Here is a 16604-nt window from a genome sequence, read left to right on the forward strand (position 1 = left end):
CCTAAATCTACAAAGGATGTTGTTGATGCAATACAACACCTAACTACGTCAATCCAAAAAGCTGCCTGAGCTGCTACTCCAGAAAGCTCCTGTAAAGAAAAACCAAGCTCATATCCAGACTATATAAACAATATGATCCCTGAAAAAAGGAAACTAAGGGAAAAATGGTACAGTACTCGAGCCCCAATAGACAAAAAATTCTAAATAGAGCTACTCGACAACTCAAAGAAGCACTAAACGAATTTTAAAGTTGCTGGTATTAAACACTTTTTGAAAAACCTTTCTGTAAGTGAAAATTAAGACTACTCACTATGGAAACTGAAATTCCAAGAACAAACTAAGACTCCTAGGAAAGACGATGATATAAGCTAGTAGTAAAAAAGAAAAACCAAGTACTTTTGCGGAACATCTTATGTCTGTATTCCAATCCCATCAAAAAAAGCTCAAGCAGACGACAAAAAACTTATTTTAGACATACTGGTCGCCCCATATCAGATGAGTCTATCCACCCAAAAAAAAAATAAAATTTTTTGAAATCACAGAAGTTTTTTAAAAAGATCCTTATGATTATAATCGAACCTCTATTATCTTGGAAAATTACTTATTACCAAACTACCAATTTGGCTTCAGGCAAAAACATGGTACCATCAAGCAAATGCATAAAGTAGTCAGAACAGCTAGACATGCTCTTGTAAACAAATTCCATAGTAGACGTCTTGCAGGCATTTGACAAGGTCTGACATAGCGAAGCTTGCACTCCTCTATATCCGATCTTGGCAGGAATCCATCTAGGAAATGTACTCGGTACTCAACCCTCAGACTTACATCATCTTCACGTTAAAAAGAGAAAACTTTCCTCTAAGTGTTCATAAACCGAAATTTACTACCTGCTAGGAACGATGTCAAATATCTGGGTATCCATATATGATGCAAGGCAAAAATGGAGATGGGCAGGACATGTTGCAAGAATGAAAGACGACAGTTGGACAAAAAAATTGCTTGAGTGGAGACCACGGGCTGACAAGCGAAGCCGAGGAAGACCCCTAACGCGATGGACCGACGACCTCAAAAGAATTGTGACCAATTGGATAGCAGAGGCGCAGAACAGAAGCAGATGGAAAAGTCTAGAGGAGGCCTATGTTCAACAATGGACAACTCAGGGCTGATTGATGATGATGATGATATATGATGCTCATGGTATGTGTCAAATGGTGTTATTCATCATGACCTTAATGTTAAAACAGTTAAAGAAGCATCCGTCACTCATTGAACAAACCACTTAAAGAGATAATTGACTCAACCAAATCCACTTGCCAAAAACCTTTTGATGTTACAACATCTTAAAAGACTTAAGAGGTTGGATTGTCTAGATCTCTCCACTGCTAGGAACTAGATATAAGTTACTGATTTGTATAAATGTCAGAAATTTGATAATATATACTAAATATAGGTAAAGGGTCTTTATTGTTATATTGATATCATATTGCAATAAATAAAGGAAGTTAAAAAAAATATCACTAATGATCTGATGATGAATAAGTTAAAGATAAAAAGGTAAATATAAATAGTATTATTTTAAAGCAAAAATTAATTTTCTCTTCTCTACTATTAATTTTATTTATATTACAACACTGCTTTTTTCGCTATAATAAATTGAAACCTGTATCACAACAAACACTCAATTGATCAATCAAGCGTTCTTATTGAAAAGCTTAGATTTAATCTTCTCGGTTATCGATAAAGCAGTTTTCTTCAGCCTCCGCCCTCTCTAAATGTTTACTTCCACCGCCTTCTGTATACAACGGAGTTATTCGGTTTTTATGGTGATTGCACATCAATCTTTTTTAACGTCACTCGTCGGTCCCGGACACACGTCACTTCTAACTTTATGCGCCATACATTTTACACAATACATAACATGTCAGAGTATGTTTCCTCTGCCGACAAGCGAGTTCAGATCTATAAAAGTCAATTTAAAGCAACTTTTCTTTTCTATCTGGCGTCGATGCTCTGACACCGGTCTCTCGTGGCATGTCTGTACGAGATGCAGTCTTTTTAAGGCCTTGCTTCGATACAAACGATATTAGGATGAGTTTAAACATGTCTGAACCTTCAAGCGTTGGGATTTGCTTTTGAAATCGCAAAATATTACTTTAAAAGAGAATACTGTCAAGTACAGGCAAATTTCAACTATATATAGATATTGACAGTGAGTTTCATAGTTCGTTTAAATTATTATTTATTAAGAAGAAGTAAACATGGCTTAAAGCTAAACTAGCGAGTAAAATGGGGAATATCGGTTTTAATCAAACCATTACTAAAAAATAAAATTATAAACCTCGAAATGGTCACTAAAAATTTCTTAACAGTGAATATCAAACTACATCAGCATAATATCCCAATATTACCAATAGACACTCGATCAGAAGATGAATTAATCGATAATAAAATCCTTTTTTATAATTCCTAATGGTTCAACAGCCCAACAGGAAAAACAATAATATCATCGGTCCATTTTGGAGAAAAGTAAAACAATGATAATAACAACAGATTTATATAATATTGTGTACCCAACAACTTAATAAATCAACAATAACTCCTTTAATCATAAATATGTATAACAATACACATGGATACTAAATCGTTGTTGTGAAATTCTTCTTCTTCAAGTGCTATCTCCGCGGCGGAGGTCGGCAATCATCATAGCTAATCGGACTTTTGAGGCGGCTGCTCTAAAAAGTTCATTTGATCTACATTCGTACCACTCTCTCAGGTTGCGCAGCCATGACATTCTACGCCTCCCTATGCTTCTTTTTCGTAGGATCTTTCCCTGCATAATCAGTTGGAGCAAGGTGTATTTCTCTCCACGTGTAATATATCCGAGATAATCTAATTCTCTTGTTTTTATTATATTTAAAATTTCCATTTCTTTGTTCATCCTTCCCAGAACCTCTTTGTTTGTGACGTGTTCTGTCCATGATATTTTCAGAATTCTGCTGTACACCCAAAGCTCAAATGTCAAATGATTCCAGTTTTTTCATTGATGTCGCATTCAAGGTCCAAGATTCCAGGTTGTGAAATTAAACCGGCGTAAATGCAAAAGGGGGTGTAGAGTTGTGTTATAGAAGTAGCACCTTTTATCGGAACGACCACATCAAGCGTCATAGGCGGGAAATGGTTCTTGATAACTTGTCCTCATATGACAACTAACTCTCACTTATGGCTCCACGTGCCACAACCCGGGCAACTGCATTGGTCTGCAGGCTAAACTAAGTTAGGGGAAGCCAGATATGGCGAGAATATCACCGAGTGATAGCCGGGTAAAGGATAGGAACTCCTTTGGATAGTCCTATCAGGGAAAATGAATCAATCCCTGCTCTCCGCAGATTCCAGGGGTTTCCTGACCCGGAAAACTAGTACCTGCTTAGGGTCCCTTAGCGAGGGTCACGGATAAAGTCCACATCGCTAGCCACGGCGGAGAGGAATACCTTTGTTACGGTGTGGATGGCGGAAGTGGCAATCCCTTGATTTTAGTAATTGTATAAAATCATAATGAACAGAACCGAATGATAACCGGAATAAGTAATCTCCCACTTGTTGGTCAACAGCTTAGGGTGGAAGAGCTGACAAGTAGTAGGGCGCTTCATTGCCCTGAAGTTGAGAAATTGGCTCCAAAGGCGGAAGAACTAATTTGAAGTAGTCAACAGCATTGGAATGCAGAAGGCAATGGGAAACCACTGCATTAAAGGCTTAACAGAGCATCCTTGGTAAAATCACAATAGAGAGTACAAACACAGAATTGGCCCTTAGTGTCGGGCACTCCTTTAATAGAGAGAGGGTGCTAAGAATCCCCCGGAGGAACAAAATATTAGCAAATGCAACAAAAAGAATTGGAACCTGGAACGTCCGAAGTATGTTAAGGCCAGGAAAAACGGCCAACATCATAAAAGAAATGAGACGACTTAATGTAGATGTATTAGGGTACAGCGAAGTTAGATGGCCGAACAACGGCAAAACCGAATCAGACGAGCATCACATATACTATTCAGGTGATAACACAACAAATAATAGAAATGACGTTGCAATTATTATTAGGAAAGAATGGGATGATTCGGTTGTAGGATTTCTCCCAATTTTGGATAGAGTAGCTTTGTTGAAAATAGATGCAAGACCAAACAACCTTAATATCTTACAAATTTATGCACCAACATCGGATAGCTCAGAGCAGGAGATTGAACATTTCTATGAAGAATTAAGAAATGCATCGAAAAATATGAAAAAAGAAGAAGTCAGTATAATCATGGGAGACTTTAATGCCAAAATTAGAAAGGGTACAGTAGAAGGCATAATAGGAGAGTATGGATTGGGTATACGGAATGAAAGAGGAGAACGGCTGACACAATTTTGTCAAGAAACAGATAATGTAATCATGAACAGCCAATTCAAACTACCAGCTAGAAGGCTATATACCTGGAGGTCTCCCGCAACAAATAATTAGAAATCAAATAGATTATTTTCCAATAAATAAAAGGTTTCGTAATGCGGTTACTTTAATAAAAACCTATCCTGGAGCAGATATCAACTCCGACCATAACTTATTGCTTGCTGAACTAAGAGTAAGGATGAAAAAAACTCGAAAGTCGGGCGTTATAAGAACGGTGGACATACAAAAACTGAAACAAAGCAACGTAAAACAACAAATGCAAGAAGAAATAAACACCAAAATTAACGACATTGCAACACATAATAGGAAAGATATAGATACAATGTGGAACGAGATCAAAGATGTATTAGTAACAACAACAATAAACAATATCAAACAGGAAAGACAAATAAAACAACCATGGATGACACATCATATTTTAGAGCTTATGGAGCAAAGAAGAGAGTTTAAGAATAAAGATGCAGAAAAGTACAAGGAACACCACAAAAAAGTGGTTAAAGAAATAAAATTAGCAAAAGAATCCTGGCTGTTAGAGAAATGCTTAGAAATAGAGATCCTACAGAAAAAACATGATATATTCAATATGCACAGGAAGATCAAAGAAATGGCAGGAATATATAGAACAACAATGCCCACTGCACTGTTTAATAAAGATGAAAATATACTATTCAATACGCAAGAAAAACTGGACAGATGGCAGGAATATATAGCAGAACTGTTCAGTGACAACCAACACATTGAAGTATATGACAACGTCTAAAAAGCAACAAAGCGGCAGGACCTGATGGAATATATGCTGAGGTATAAAAATTGATAGAAGATAATTAACTTGACATTATGACAGAATTATTTAACCGTATATGTGAAACAGGAACTTTACCAAAAGATTGGTACATATTTATACCACTGCCAAATAAAGCAAATACTAAAAAATGTGAAGAACATCGAATCATTAGCCTCATGAACCACTCACTCAAAATATTCTTAAACATCATCCATGCTCGCATATACAAGAAATTGGAGGAGGGTATTGCTGATGTACAATTTGGATTTCGCAGCGGTCTTGGCACAAGAGAAGCACTATTTAGCATACAAGTATTGATACAACGAGCAAGAGATGTTAATACAGATGTCTTTGCCTGTTTCATTGACTTCGAAAAGGCAGTTGACAAAATACAGCATGAGAGGCTTATTGAATCACAAACATCAATGACAAGGATATAAGAATAATAGCCAATCTCTATAGGAAACAAGTAGCCAAGATTCGAGAGACAATCAATTATCCGATAAAGTCTCAATACAAAAAGGAGTACGACAAGGTTGCATACTCTCGCCTTTGCTGTTTAATGCGTACTCTGAACATCTATTTCGAGAAGCTTTGGGAGAAACGACTGATGGCGTGATTGTTAACGGTGAAGTAATAAATATTCTAAGATATGCAGACGATACTGTCCTTGTTGTGGATAGTGCTGAAAGATTACAAAGACTGATAGATCAAGTAGTTGACATCGGTAGAAAATATGGAATGAAACTTAATAATAAGAAGACGAAAATTATGATCATAAGCAAAAACCAAGATACAGATGCAAAGTTTATGGCAGACAATGAGGTATTGGATAGAACAGAAAAAATAACATACCTAGGATGCAACATCACAGACAGCTGGGATCACTCATACGAGATTAAAATGTAGGATCAAAAAAGCAAGGAGTGCCTTCAACAGATGAAGAAAGTTCTCTGCAATTTAACCTTGAACTTACATCTCCGACTCAAAATCCTTAATTGTTATGTGTTTTCTGTTCTTATGTATGGAGCAGAGGCATGGACACTCACTGATGTGTCTTATAGACGGTTGCAGTCTTTCGAGATGTGGTGCTATCGTCGCATGCTCAGAATATCATATATACATCATATAACTGACGACGCAGTAATGCAACGTTTACAAAAAAAACCTGAAATCTTATATCATTAAAGACATAAATTTAGCATACTTCGGACATATAGTGAGAAATGAAAATAAATACAGAATCCTACTATTGATATTAGAAGGGAAAATAGAAGGAAATAAAGGACCAGGACGCCGCCGAATATCCTGACTTAAGAATTTGAGACAGTGGACAGGTATGACCACCAAAAACCTATTTCGAACAGCTGCTGATAAAATACGATGGGCCATTGTGCTAGTCAACATCCATAGAGGATAGGCACTAGCAGAAGAAGAAGAAATGCAAAAGAGACTTACACATCAGAGCTTTAAAAAGTTTTTACAATTATTTATTGTTTATTGCTAACTACTTTTCACACTACATTTGCATGGATAAAATTATGAAAAGTATAGCTTGTTGAAGTATTTGTAACAAATATCCAATTTATCGGCTAAATCCAGAGAAAATATGCAGATATGTCACTATGACTGAAATGTAATTTATTTTTGCATTTAAACGACATTAACAACAGTATAAAGAAGCTAGTACAATCGAATAAAAAAATTTAAAAGTTATAACTAAGAAATTTATTGCTTCCCAAAATTTTTTAAACATCAATATTCATTCCTTTAGGTTACAAGAATTTATAATGGTTTCACCATCATCAATCTCATTAAGGCACAATGTGAGGTAGGACATTATAGAATGACATATATTTAGATTTAAATAATCTTATGTAAGTTAATGGAAGACAATTTTAGAAAAAAAAACTCTAGGAAATGAGAAACTAAACTGTCTTTCTGAAAAATATATTGCAACTTGCCAATTTCTTTTCCTATAATAACTAATATAAAACAAAATACAATTATTTTCACTTCTAGTTAATTTGTTTCACAGTTTCACAAATTATTATAGAATATAAAATAAATTGCTGGCAAGTAACTCACCCTTTACCAAATAACCAACTTACAAAACATATAAACATATAAACATATCAAAAGACAGCTGGCCATCGGAATCGTAAATAATATTAAACATCACCCCGTAAACAAGTATTATTGAACGCAGGTAACAAGTATTGTCAATTTTTTGACTAACCTTAATATCATAAGTAACATATTATACTCTTGCTCAAATATTACACCATAAAGTCGTTTTAACAAATCTATTGTGAATTGATATAAGTCGTATAATAAAAATGAAGCTTATTGATTTGTTGAGTTTCTATTCAACTACTGCTTTCATTGCAAATAAGTGAATATTAACCGACGAACGCTAAAATGGCATTTCTGCTAATTTTGTGCTACATATGAGTCTGTGACCGAGAAGTTCCAAACACACCGATTCAGCATTATGCTAAAATGAGCTTGTCATCGGAAATTTATGATCAGAAAGGTAATTAACGAGTCGATGGAATACGGAAATTGTATATTGATATATTAAATTAACTGCAAGAAACAAAGTTGCATTAGAAAATATTCTCTATTATATTATATTTCAGTCATTTCACAAGGACAATAAGACCGCCACAAAGAGCTAATGGACGTCCTCAAAGTAAAACAATTACAATATAATAACCCTCGAATTATAACAAATCTATATTACAAACAGCAGGCACACATACGCATTAATGAACACACAATAGAAGAGTTTGAGATTAAAAGAGGAGTGCGACAGGGGTGTGTATTGTCACCACTACTATTTAATGCATACTCTGAAGAAATTATGAAAAGAGCTCTTGAGGGGGAAATAGTAGGAATAAAGGTCAATAAAACACCAATTAACAACATTAGATATACAAATGATACTATCATAATAGCAGACAACTTCCAAGACCTCCAGAAGCTAATGAACAAGATATTTGAGTATGGAGAGGAATATGGATTATCAATAAATATCAAGAAAACTAAATTGATGAGGCTATAAAAACCCAAAATAATGATGAAAGCCTGACAATTAATGGTAAAACTTTAGAACAAGTTGAAAACTACAATTATCTTGGCACCGAGCATGTAATAAACAACGAAGTCATGAGCAGAGTGAACAAAAGAATGGAAATATTGGAAACCATCAAGACAGGAAATCTACAATACCTGGGGCATGTTACGCGTAATGAAAGATACAACATATTTTAAATAATTATACAAGGGATAATCCAGGGCAAGAGAAGTGTAGGAAGGAGAAGAATCTCATGGTTGTGTAACTTAAGGAAATGTAACGGATCACATAGTTCGACCGATGTGAGCCCGAACCACTTCCTCAGATTTTGGAGCCACGAGTGTCTTCTCCTGCCTGGCTCCAGTAAGCGAGGGCCAGGCAGGAGAAGACACTCGTGGCTCCAAAATCTGAGGAAGTTGTTCGGGCTCACATCGGTCGAACTATTCAGAAGCGCCGCAAATAAGATCAGAATTGCCATGTTAATAGCCAACGTTCGCAACGGACAGGGCACTTGAAGAAGAAGAAGAACGGATGCACATCAATCGAACTATTCAGAGCGGCAGCAACTAAGATCAGAATGATGCCTACCTCCATCGCGAAGATGGCACGTAAAGAAGCAGAGATCTTTGTCTGACACCTTCTTCTAGATAGAATTCGTTTGAGAGTGTATCAAGCACTTTAAATGTACCAGTAGTATTTCTCAATTATTCTATATTAATTGTTTAACCAATATCACATTCGCATTGACCTAATGTGAATTCAAACACATGTAAAACAATTTGCTTCGGGTTGATTAAGATTTAATAAATTCTTTTAAATTTTGATTCCCTTATCTTACGATCTTAACCTTTTTATTTCGGCCACCAAGGTGAAATTCCACAATACATGCGTCGACTTATTCTCTCCCAAGTTTAGCAATAAATTTTCTCATTACTATCGTAGTATCTTTGAATTTATTCGATGCTAGGCTTATGTCTGACTGCCTTTAATGTAGTCACTTCTTCTTTTATAGTATGGTAAATATTTTTTTTAATATTGTCTTCACAAAATCTTTATGTTAGTTTGAAAAAATTGGTTAATGTATTTTAAGTAGCAATTTTTTGTGCAACATTTTTGTTAACTTGAACCCAGACCAATTCTATTCGTTTATACTCACAATGGTAACGAGAAAGTCAAATTCAAATTTTACTTATAAACAAACTTGGTACTACTGACGAGATTTATTATTGAGATTAACTCAGAAATGAACAATATATATTTTTAATATGGTTATAATATTTTTTAAATATTTTAAAAGATTTATGAAAGTTTATAACTATGTGAATCCCTTTTTTTCGTTTTGTTGAACATTATTTATGTTTAATTTATGTAAATATAATGGAGAATAAAATAGTATTACTTAAAATAAATATATTGTTTAAACAGTGATAAGTTGTATATCTCAACACAACTTACCAAGTACAACTGTTTCAGGTCCTTTCAGAAATTTTGGATCTGCCGGTTCCCCGTTGATCATCCAATTGAGCTGCGCCGCTGGTTTGGATTTGCCCGATGTGCAATTCACACGAACCGTATCGCCTACTTGATAGCGAGGACGTCCACCTGATATCTTCGGACCTTCCTCTGGAAGGGCTGCAATAGAAAAAAGAACAGTTAATGGCTTCCGGAGAGTGTTAGAAAAATCTGGAGAAAGTCGGCGATGCTGCCAAACCGAGAAGTATATATCACAATTCAAGAAACCTAATAATAAAGAATGATCAACTTATAATGTTATTAATTTTATGATTGTTTTGTTTTGTTCTGTATTCGTATTTGATCTAATCAATAGTTTATACCTTAACCATTCATCCACTTAAAATGTTTTACTTATATTGTTTACTTAACTTGATATTTCACATTGATCTAGAATTTCTTTGATCTTTTTTCAATTATTATCTATCTAGAAGAGCTCTAATTAATCAATTGAATAGATATTGTATAGCCCATAGATAAATATTACAAGCTACGTACCGATCTTCTTGAGATGTTGCCGAACTCCTTTTATAACTGCGAAGATCTAGGACAGTTCATTTTGTAAGAATTATAAATTGCTTATACGGGGTTGAAAAGGGGAACTGAACAATTACTGGGCTCGGAGACAGGGTAAGGAAATAAACTGAAACGTTTGCGAACAACTACTCGTGTTTTGGTTGGAGAGTTAGGACAGTTAGCGAATTAAGAGAAAATTAAAAATTTTTTAGAACTGAAGCTGTTGTTGGAGATTGACAGTGTTTGACATTAGTCTTATAAACTTACCATCGAGGCCTGATGTTTTTAGGATATCGATTAGTTTCCCATATAGTACTTTGTCAAATTCCTTTTTCATGGTGTATATTCCATTCCTTGCTGTATATGCGCGAGTGAATATTATTAAGGCGTAGTTTAAGTACATGGCTAATCACACATTATTCTATATTCTTCAAATTTTCTTCAGGAAATTAGACAAGGAGACCCAATCTCACCTAAACTTTTTAATGCTGTGTTGGAACATGCTTTTAAGAGTTCGGATTAATTAACAAAGGGAATGAAAATAGATCTAGAATATCTAAACAACTTACGTTTCGCCGATGATATAGTCATAATAGCTGAGGACTAGGAATGGCAAAAAATATGGTATAGGAACCCGTTGTGGCTACAGAAAATGTAGCTTTAAATATAAACATTTTGAAAACAAAAATAATGACAAATTTTCTACCCAACTAGAACATCATAATCAGTGGGCAAGAAGTAGAACTCGCAGATAAATATAAATACCTAGGACATGAAATTATGATTGGCTGGAATAATCAGAAACATGAACTAAAAAGAAGAATCGATCTTGGGGGGCAGCATATGAAAAACTGAGGGAAACTTTTAAAAGTGAGCTTTTAAAACAAGCTGCTCACATGGCAAAAGAGACAAGGATTTTATCAATGCATCCTTCCAATGTTGACATACTTAGCAGAAACACTTACTTGGACGGGCAATGGACAAAGAGCGTATTGGAATGAAGACCATAGGAAGACAAGAGAAGCTAGATGAGGTTGGAAACACAAGGAAGAGGCCTATGTTCGGCAGTGGACTTTTGAGTAAGTTAATAATTTTTTAATGTAACTATTGAACGAGTCATCAGAAACCAGAAAGAAATGTTACTACCACATGCCAACTACCTTTAAAAGTTAAGAGCCAATACATAACAATAAAATTCACAACTTTCTTTGAAACCAATTGTTGTGCTGCCTCTAGCTCGGTCTCTCAGGTGTGAGAGCGTCTTATCTTAAAAATAAATCTAAAACATTAGTTTCTATGGGACAAATAAACCAAGATATTAACTAACCATATTTATTCTACAAAAAAAATTAATTTAAATTGTAATATTAAATAAAAACAAAACCTGAATAAAGCTTAACAGCAATTTTAAATTGATAATTATGGCAAAGATTGTTGGCTTCAAGTAGTTGGACAGAATTTTAAAATGTATTTGTTGGCTTCAGATATAGTTGAATCCAGATACCTGCATGTATGTATCTTTAGGTGGCCATTGAGTTCTAAATAGCAGCTGCAGTTGTTATCCTTTGGTCGACCATGTGCTTTGGAAAGTTCTTAACGGAGCTCAAGAAGGTCCACCCATGTCATATGTTAGACCAAAAAATTGACAAGGAAATATTAATAATGCCAAAGAAACCAAAATAATAAACCGTGAATGAGTTAGTGCATACGTTTTAAATTTCCCTGCTCTGCCACAGAAAAAACAATTTTTTTAATAGGATGATTAAATGAATGTGAATTTTATTAAAATAAATTAATTAAAATGATTTAAATAAAGATTTTACATGCATATATGGTTTGAAAAGAATCACGTGGATTGGAGGTAAACTTTTGTATAAAACAAAGTTAAAAAAGTCAATAAACATAAATGTAAAATTACTAACAGAAATTCACTTTAAATAGATATAAAGTATTATAAAAAATACTTGCTTTCCTATTGAATTGAATTGAACTGACATGACAAAAGTCAAGTGTTGCCAACTGACAAAGAACATATAGCTTGGAGCGAACCATAGAAATTTATATATGTCTATCGCATAGAACGAAAAGGGGTCTGAATACAGGGTGAAAATTAAAATTGCAATTTAGATTATGACAGAATACTTAGTAAATAGAAAGTTGAGCACGAATAATTTTAGAATAAAAAAAGTAAAATAAAAGAGAAAGTTCATACATCTGTGACGTTTATAACGTTACAATAACATTAACTATTTGTTGACTTATCTAACTATTAATTTTACGACTTTTGCTAAAATTGTAATCAAGTAATCAAACTGAAAAATTTTAAAAATAGTAAATCAAACATTTTTGCGTAAAAATATTCGTTTTTTTAGATACTAAATTTTAAAACATAAAAAGGCAAATAATATACCTAAACGGTTTAATATCGGTTACAGCTGTGCCAAAATTCTGTATCTCTAGGGAAAGAAACAATTAGTGAAGTTGTAATACAAAAAAACACTTTCTAAACCAGCGGAAGGTGAAAAAAATTAAATTTTTCCAATGGCCCACTTCGAACTTAGGCAGAGACAATAACTACCGAGTATAAATCGACAGGAATCGTCCTTTAAATGAAAAACCGATATTCTCGTAAAACCTTAGGACTATCATTCTGTTCCTTTTCCTTCTTCTGCCCAAGTCCCAACTCTACGTTAAGCTTTTTCAGACTCCCACGCGCCATATCAATAAAAAAAACTACGTATTTTCTCTCTCCACGGTCTCATAGTGTTATTCAAGCTATTGTGGAAACCCTTAAATTAAGCGTCGAGATCAACAGTGTTGCCAAATGAACATACACTGCAACAAGAATGAAAATAATCATTCGTTTTATGTATTTTGCTGAATAAAAAGTAGTTAAAATCTAATTATTTTATAAGTAACTATTGGGCGTTATAAAATATTGAATTGTTCATTAAAATTAAAGTATTTCCGCAATTTAAACTAAATAATAAAAACAGAATAAGTTGTTAATACTGTAACTAATATCACTCAAAACTTCCAAAACATTAATCTGGGTTATAGATAAAGGGCGATACAGTTGTACAAAATTACAGATTTATCGCGCGATCATTTTGGTAAAAATTAATGAAGAAACTGAACTACTCATTAATAAAGTGCGAAAAGATGTATTTGACACTTTCCACGAATATTATAAAATGTGGTAAAGAATGGAATAAGGTAGCTAATAAGCTTGGTGAACAATCGTTGTCACTTAAAACATCGTCAACACTTTCGAAAACTCTTTAAGTTCTTGTGAATTTGAGACAGAGGTATATACCCAAACTTACCTTACTACGCATTCACGTGTGCTCGTAATATTTACAAGAATTCTTTATTAATGGTGTTTGTATTAATTTTTACATTTATATCTTCTTTTTCGAAAATAAACTCAAACAAATGGATAGTCTTTCCATTGTTTCAATTGGCCTTTTTCAGTTACTTGTATACTTTTTAATGCTCCCTTTTTTCAGGTGATGTAGTTCCTAGAAACATTCTCATTTCAAATACATAAATACATCTTCTTCTTGTAGTGTCTATCCGTTTCCGTCCGAACCATGTACGTAGATTTTTCAGCCAGGAAATTCTTCGCCTTTCTGGCCGAGATATAAAACGATCGAAAACATCTACCAAAACAACACAATAAAAGTAAAAGAAGAACTAACCGACCCTGTTGAAGCTGGCAAGGCAATGGGATTAGACAGGGAGATTTCCTGAGTCCTCTATTGTTTAACCTGATTATGAACGAAATAATAAAAACAGTAAGAACTAAAAAAGGATCCAAAATGGGAGAAAAATAACTTAAAATAATCTGCTATGCAGACGACTCTCTCAAAGTGAAGATGATTTACAACGTATGCTGCACCAATCTAATATAACCGCCAGAAAATTTAACATGTTAATTTCCCCAAAAAAAAAAACAAAATGCATGGTTACAACAGCAAATTTAATAAGATATAAATTGGAGCTGGAAGGTCAGATAATAGAACAAGTGATAGAGTTTAAATATTAACTTAAACTTTCGATTAAAGAAACGAAAAAAGAATTTCCAAAACAGTCATCAGACCAATAATGACATACGCGGCAGAAACAAGACCTGATACAGAGAGGACAAAAAGGATGTTAGAAACAGCAGAGATGAAAACACTTAGAAAAATTGATGGTAAGACAGTATGGGACAGAGCTAGAAGTACAGATATACGACGTAGATGCAAGGTGGAGAAGATCAAGAACTGGGTAAGAAATAGAAGAGTAGAATGGAACAATTATATAAGCCGAATGACAACAAATAGAGTAGTAAAGACGGCAAGAGACGGTTCCCCAATAGGAAGACGATCAGTAGGAAGACCACGAAAACGATGGAACGACAACTTACTGGAGGCACATTGAAAAACAGACAGGGTCATGTCCATATAAAAAGAAGAAGAAGAAAAAGAAGAAGAAGTATTTACAGTAGGCAACTTTCTGGATCAACAGCGAATATGAGATATGATTAGGGATCATACATAAAAAAATATTTTCTATGAACTGCTATACTGTACGTTCAATTGGAGGTAGGCAGCAATTGTTTGTGTTTAACCACGAGATCGGTAGCTTGGTTTAAAGAGTTAGCGTAGATTTTAGAAACGTAGTTCAGAAAGAGCCTTTGCTCTCTAATGATCATAGGAGATTCTTCTTCGATGTAAAGACTTTCCGATGGGCTGAATCTAAAAGCAGCAAGACAATTTGGGCAGATGCATTTTGAATGATATTAACTGAGTTTATAAGTCAGTTTCAGGCACGCATATAAATTATGTTACCATGATCTAGGTTGGATCTGATAAGAGCTCAGTAGATTTTAAATATTGATTCCCCTTTAGTTCCCCTTTAGCCTTCCAGTAGAGGTGGGCAAAAAATTTAATTATATTAATTATTTTATTAGTTATTTGAATAATTAGTCTTAATTTCTTGTATATCTTTCTTCCAGTACATTATTTTATCAAAATACGTACCTAAATTTTTTCATACTACCTACACAAAGCATATAGCAGTAAATTTGGTTAGGGAAAAGTGCATTTTGGCTGAATGGGGATACTAATTCTTTAAATGGCGAAAATATGATATATGAATATTAATACCATCAGGAGTAATATAAAATTAGCCGCAACTGCTGGTTGAGGACTTACCTAGTAAGAATTCATCAGCATACATAGCGTTTGATAATAATTTATTATGATAGAATATGTGTGATCAATATACATAAAAAATGGGGTAGTACTTAACTAGAGCATAATAAAGTTCTTGGTTGTAATAATACATAATTACTATTGTAATAATAAATATAAATATATTGGGCGTGAAGACACCATTCTAATAGATTGGGGGGGTTAAGCGTGATAATTTAGGATAGAAGCTGTAAATGAATCGAATAAACCCCTCTAATGAATTGTCTCCACTCTGATAAAGGCTGTCACCATTGTAGAAGACGTCTGATTCAATCTCCTTATCAATGCCTCTACAATTCTTAGGGGATACTTATCCCTGCGAGCGGGGCAAGGCTTACTGGTTCCACTAGTCTGGACTGACTGGTTTCGCCCTCGCGGATTTACAAGAGGGTGAGGAAATTTTGAAAAGAAGGCAATTAAGGACTTCTCGGTCTCAGGTCCTGCAAAGAGTGAGAGGCTATGGGCTTACGTTAGAAGCCGGAGCACTGCATAAGCGAAATGTGTATCTCTTCTAGTCTCGACCTGTAACGGCTAGGAATATCAAAAACAAATTTCGAGTTTACAATGTATTAACTAGACTGTACACTACAAAATATCAGTTATGACCAAAATGTTCGATCAGGCGCGAAGGGAGACGAGAAGAGACAAGCAAGGAATTAAAGGTCAGACAATTCCGTATCATTAGATATACCTGGGGTTAGTATATAGATCTTAGTTACCTCCGCGTATCTAGGCTCTAGCTAGGGGATACGCCTCCAGTCTACCGGGATTTGAGATTGCGAACCTTCGAATCTCCAGTTGCCGACACTTTATACGTCACACTATCCCGTCGAGTTAAATAACGCTTCCACTGTCTGCGTATCTTCCGATCTCCACACTATGGCGTGGAGCGTCTGCGTGACCACTTCCCACTAACGCCTCGCGTGGGGCCCTCTCAGGTACTGACTGTTTGACCAACTTCTGTTCGTTTTTATGTATCGCCAACTCCTACCTTAGATTCTTTATGTCACGTATTCCATGTGTTAAACT

General features: G+C 34.6%; 1 protein-coding gene across 1 annotated transcript in view; it reads right to left on the bottom strand.

Moving 5' to 3' along the window:
- The window catches only part of LOC140437921 (uncharacterized), a 224775-nt gene that overhangs the window by 60236 nt on the left and 147935 nt on the right, over window positions 1-16604 (bottom strand). The window contains exon 4 of the mRNA XM_072527709.1: window positions 9763-9939. Coding sequence (XP_072383810.1) covers window positions 9763-9939 — 177 coding nt within the window. The remainder of the gene's footprint in view (window positions 1-9762; window positions 9940-16604) is intronic.

Source organism: Diabrotica undecimpunctata, chromosome 3 (assembly GCF_040954645.1).
Source record: "Diabrotica undecimpunctata isolate CICGRU chromosome 3, icDiaUnde3, whole genome shotgun sequence".
Taxonomy (NCBI): domain Eukaryota; kingdom Metazoa; phylum Arthropoda; class Insecta; order Coleoptera; family Chrysomelidae; genus Diabrotica; species Diabrotica undecimpunctata.